This window comes from Musca vetustissima, unplaced genomic scaffold, assembly GCF_032173495.1.
Source record: "Musca vetustissima isolate MV318-11 ecotype Yass unplaced genomic scaffold, APGP_CSIRO_Mvet_v1 utg65535, whole genome shotgun sequence".
Taxonomy (NCBI): Eukaryota; Metazoa; Arthropoda; class Insecta; order Diptera; family Muscidae; genus Musca; species Musca vetustissima.
In genome coordinates, this window is record NW_026888744.1 from 6,610 (window position 1) to 12,054 (window position 5,445).

Consider the following 5,445-nt stretch of genomic DNA (forward strand, 5'->3'; position numbering starts at 1 on the left):
ATATTGCCGGAGAATTTGATATCACCATGTAGTTCAGAATTGGGTATAAAAACCATCCCAATTTTCCGTATACCCCACATTACATAGTGTAAGGCATCAAACCCAAATCTCTTAAAACTAACAGGGCAAGCAAATTTTACTAAAAAAACACACACACTTTATCGATAACTGGCTAAAGCATGCTTGCAAAATTATGATTTATGTTTCACAAAAAAGAACTGGGGATAAGAACAAAGAGAAAATATAACACGTTTCGACAATTTGGTTATTGCTTTTGCAACAAAAGCTATATGATTGAGAAACAAAAGATGAAAATTTGCTGAAAAAAACATCTTTTATTCGTCCTCTCCCTTCACCGAAAATTTAACAGTCGTTGAAGTTTAAAGATTGCCTTGTTTTTGCCTCTCGACTTCTCCTTCTTGTATGGTATTGAATGCATTTAGCATTTATTGGCAAAGTTGTGCAAAGTTTTGTGTGGTAAAATTATTGCACCACAAAAGCATTGCCTATTTTGTGGTGCACATTCTATTATTGCATACATTTTGGGGTAGTTTTTTTTTCTTTTGGTCTATGCAATTTGCCAATGTGCTTACCACTAACATTAAGATTTATTGTCTAACTTGTGGTTCTTACGATTTACAATGGTTGTTTTTGGATGTAAAAGTGTGTGTGTGTGTGCGAACATTAGCATATGTTAATATGCTTGGTTTTTATAACAGATCAGCAGATTTTGTTAGATATGTTAAAAACACACATATATTTGAAATTTATATTTTTAACGATTTTTTTTTTGCTTTTTTGCCAAACTAAGCGGTATTTTATATTAATGTTCTTGTTTCTCTCCCCCCCCTTTCCTTTCTTTACAGCTGTAAGCTCAATGAAGCCCAACATGGATACCACAAATTGTATCCTAGTCCAAGATGTTAAATCACAACCCCATGATTTACATGGCAATGCAAAGACAAACATACTCAACGGCAATAGTTTACAACCGACGGCATATCCCACAGAAGAATCAATACAGACCAGTACCCTCGATCATAGTTCAAGCATTGGCTTGGGCGGCATGATGTCGGGTGGCTTCCAGAATTTGGCTCCCTCGCTGCAGTTGCAACATCAACAACAGCTATTGCTACAGCAACAACAACCACACTCTATCAATCAGCAAATTGGCGGCGGACTGGGCATTAACAGCAACATAATGTTGGGTCAGGATGCCACATTGCCGCATCTGCAGGACCAATCGTATACGGCACAACAACAACAGCAGCAGCATCATCATCAACCTCTCTTAAAGTGGCCACAGGTAGTCGAACTGAAGGATTTCAATGAGTTGTATCATGCCAATATACCCGCGTATCAATTCTGGACATTGGAATTCCGTAACAAACATCCCGCTTTTGTTCGTTTCAATTTCACCCTGCCCTGGGGCGCGAATTTTGCCGTTTATTCACGTCGCAATGTAGCACCATCTGTAACACAATATGATTTTGTTGAATTTATCAAAGGCGGTCGTGTCGATAGCCATTTGAGGCATAGACGTAATGCACGCTCGCCGGCAAATGATAGCATTTATGCTGCTTTGCACAAGGATCTGGAGACGGAGAATGGTGATTTATCAATGGAAACATCCGCAGAACATTTGCAACGTTTATCTGTCGCGGCAAGGCGACATTACTTTAATGATGGCAATGGGAATGATAACGATGGCGATGGCTTTGAATCCGACGATGATGAGAATGGCTACGATGATGCTGATGCTGACAATGGCGATTCATTTGAATCGTCCTCGGCATCATTTGAATATGCGGGAGATGTTGAAACACCGTTGGACACGGGTAAACAATATGCCCAACGTTTAAGATATCGCCAACATCGTGATAAACGTTCCGCCGCGGGCATGGATGGTGGTCTGCCCGCGCTCGATATGGACACAATGATGGTGAACGTCTCACTGTTACAATATTTGGACACCGGCTTATGGTTTATATCCGTTTACAATGATGAATTGGTCTCACATTCGGTAACGTTGATTGTCGAAGAAGCTGAGGGCGTTAGCACAACTTGCCCCAATGATTGTTCCGGTCGTGGCAGTTGCTATTTGGGTAAATGCGATTGCATTGATGGCTATCAGGGTGTTGATTGTTCGAAAAGTAAGTAAAAAGAGCAAAAATAAAGCTAATTTGATTTTTGGGTATACCTTTTTTTAGTTGAGGTTAATTTCCATAAATAGATACTTCGTCCTACAAAAATATAAAGAAATTTAAAAATCCCAATTAAAATAATCTTCATATGCATTTTAAAGCCTACTTTTAGGCATATCGCATCGATAATGTTTGAATCATGTACTGTGTACCAATGAATTTGTAGTATACTTTCAGGCGTCAAATTGAAAATTAATATCACTGTATGATGTTTTGAAATTAAGACTAACAAGATTTTAGTCCTCAAGCTCTAGGAAGACATTGGTCCACGAGTCAATAAGGAATATTAATTTGTATTTTCAGCATACTTTTGGGCGTCAGTATGACTTTATGGATACCAAAAAGGCTATATCCACGCAGCCTAAAATTATGCGCTATTCTCCCACAGCTATTGGTTGCACAGAATTATGCGTACCATAGAATTTGTAGTATATTTATGGCATTTTCAAGCTTGAGCTATTTATTACGTATAGATTTAGGTACACATAGAAGAGATAATTAAAAGAATATACATTTATATTTAAATCATACTATTTTAAGTTGACGGATAATTTATTGAAACAAATATCTTTAGAGCCTACAAATAACTCATTTCACAGCCTAAGCTAGTGCCGGGTAATATATACCATACTTTCAGGCTTAAGAAGTCCGCATGTGATTTTTGTACACCGGAACATATCACACCAAATTTATTTGTTTCACTGATCTCAAATATGTGTTGTTTCCATCATGGACGTATTTTTTTTAAATTTTAAAGTCTACCTTAAGGCTTGACATAGGAACCGATTGTATTACCCAACTTTTTCCTATATTCATTTCTCTTTCCCACTAGGATCCCATTTCAAAAGCTTCATTTTAATCTCTCAATTAATTTCCACACCATAAACAAAGTTTACGACAACAATAAAAAAAATTGCAAAAAAAAGTCCCATTAAAAATTATGTATCCTTTAGCCAAGTCCTTTTGCTCGATTATTATCATCAACGTTAATTATTGCCATTCAATTGGACATTGAGAGCTAAATAATTTTCTTATTTGTAAAGAATTTTAAATCCATTTTTATGGCGTTGGAAAAAACAACTACAACTGACAAAAAAACTATAGCATACTCTCAGGGGCAAAGTTAACACTTGTTTATTTACTTTGTTGTAATAAAATTTCAAGTCATTATTTATCACCCTTGCAAATGTTAGCCAACTATGCTACCTAGCTAGCTGCCTGCCTCAGTGTCCAAGTAGAAAAAAAGAACCTGTATTGAAAAAATAAACAAAAGCTGTCAACGTCACCTGTTTTTCTTCAAACGGTGTAGAAAAAAACTATAGTTTTCCCCAAACAAGGAAGACAAACAAAAATAACCAACAATAACAAAAAAGTAATATTGTTTTCAACAAATTTCTTACAACAATATATTGCACATACAGCACACACACGTACACACCTGGAAAAAAACAAATATCCTTTTTGTGTGTACCTGTACAACTGGCCAGAAAGCCATATCCTTTGGATTGTTGTTGACGACAACCAACCAGTGTTACTTGCAATAACTTTTCTTTTTTGTTGTTGTTATTGTTCTTTACTTGAATTGAATTTTCCTTTCAGTTTTTGTAGTTGTTGCTGTTGTTTTTCTTTTTTTAGTTTTCCCAACAAAATGAAATCAAACAAACAAATAAACTAAATCCCTCTTCTCTTGTGTTTTCTTTCATTCTCTGCAGGCGTTTGTCCAGTATTATGCTCAGCTCATGGTCACTATGGCGGTGGTGTATGCCACTGTGAGGAGGGCTGGAAGGGCTCTGAATGCGATATACCAGTGGGTGAATGTGAAGTGCCGAATTGTTCAAGTCATGGCCGGTGCATTGAAGGTGAATGCCACTGTGAACGTGGCTGGAAGGGACCTTTTTGTGATCAACGTAAGTAAAAAAGCAAACGATTTACAAACAAATGGAAGGAAAAGAAATGAATTTAAGGTAGCATAACTGGCGCCGCCTGTTTGGCTCCAGGACAAACAAAAAGTAAGAAATGAATGGATGAATGAATGTTTGTGTGTTTGTTTTTCTTTTGACATGCCACAAAAACAAAATTGTCCTTAAGACAAACATTTGGCCATTTGGCAAAAAAGGAATTGTTGTAAAAAACCAAAACCCTGCAATAACAATTGTTGTATTGTAATTTTAAAGCCAACATATGTTGTAGCCTTTACAACTAACTCCAAGACTAACAAACAATCTGTTCAAAGAAATTGCTGGTAATTCGAAGTTGGTTTTTAATGACCTTTGTTCTTGGAACGTGTTAAACATGCTAATATTTGTTGTTGTTCAAATCTGAGGCTCTCTCTCGCTGTCAATCCCTCTACATTTCTTACTAAGTTTATATTGATATCCGGTTATTTTGTATTTTGAATAATAACCTAATGTTTTCCTTATCTTTTTCATCCTTTTTTTCTCTGTATTCACCCACTAACCCGTTTGCCTGCCTGCGTCCTGTTTTTATCTATCCAACCATTTTGTAGACGATTGCCTGGATCCATTATGTTCAAGTCATGGTACATGTGTGGCTGGCCAATGTTATTGTAAGGCCGGTTGGCAAGGTGAAGATTGTGGCACCATTGATCAGCAGGTATATCAATGTTTGCCTGGTTGTTCGGAGCATGGTACATATGATTTAGAGACTGGTCAATGTGTGTGTGAACGTCATTGGACTGGACCGGATTGTTCGCAAGGTAAGTGAAAATTAATAATAAATACATAATTTGTACACTGAGATGAAATAATGTCCTTACAAAATAAAAAAAATCATTTTAAAGGATTATCTTCAAGTTCTTAACATTGTCCCCATATAAAGGTTCCGACCAATTTTACATACTTTGCACGGTCATCTTATGGTGAAATTTTTTTAAAGTTTTACTCAGTCGAATTTAGGAACTTTTACTTATTTATTTCGATCGTAATTTTTCTCAGTGTACCTGAATCCCTTTACTTGTATTTCTATTCTTGTATATCTATGTGTAGCATATTTTAAAGGTGTTAAGATATTCATATAGCATATGTAATTGAAATAATTTTAACAGTTTTCAATAAACTAATGAAAACTCATTAACATTATACTAGGTTTAGAAATTATAAACATGTTCTAATACACCATCTTAACTATGATTGGGCCGTAAAACATTTGTATCCATAATGGGCCACAAAAGGACCAATTTCTTCAGCAATACGCAACCTGAAACGAAAGGAACAAAGAAAAT

General features: G+C 36.0%; 1 protein-coding gene across 1 annotated transcript; it reads left to right on the forward strand.

Annotated features, from left to right (window-relative positions):
* Positions 1 to 865: 865 nt before the first annotated feature.
* LOC133336581 (teneurin-a-like) lies at positions 866 to 4,920 on the forward strand (the record flags this gene model as incomplete). Its single annotated transcript, XM_061544861.1, has 3 exons — positions 866 to 2,153; positions 3,917 to 4,111; positions 4,711 to 4,920. Coding segments are annotated over exons 1-3 (1,681 nt in total), but the record flags the coding sequence as incomplete, so codon positions are not given.
* Between the last annotated feature and the right edge of the window lie 525 nt (positions 4,921 to 5,445).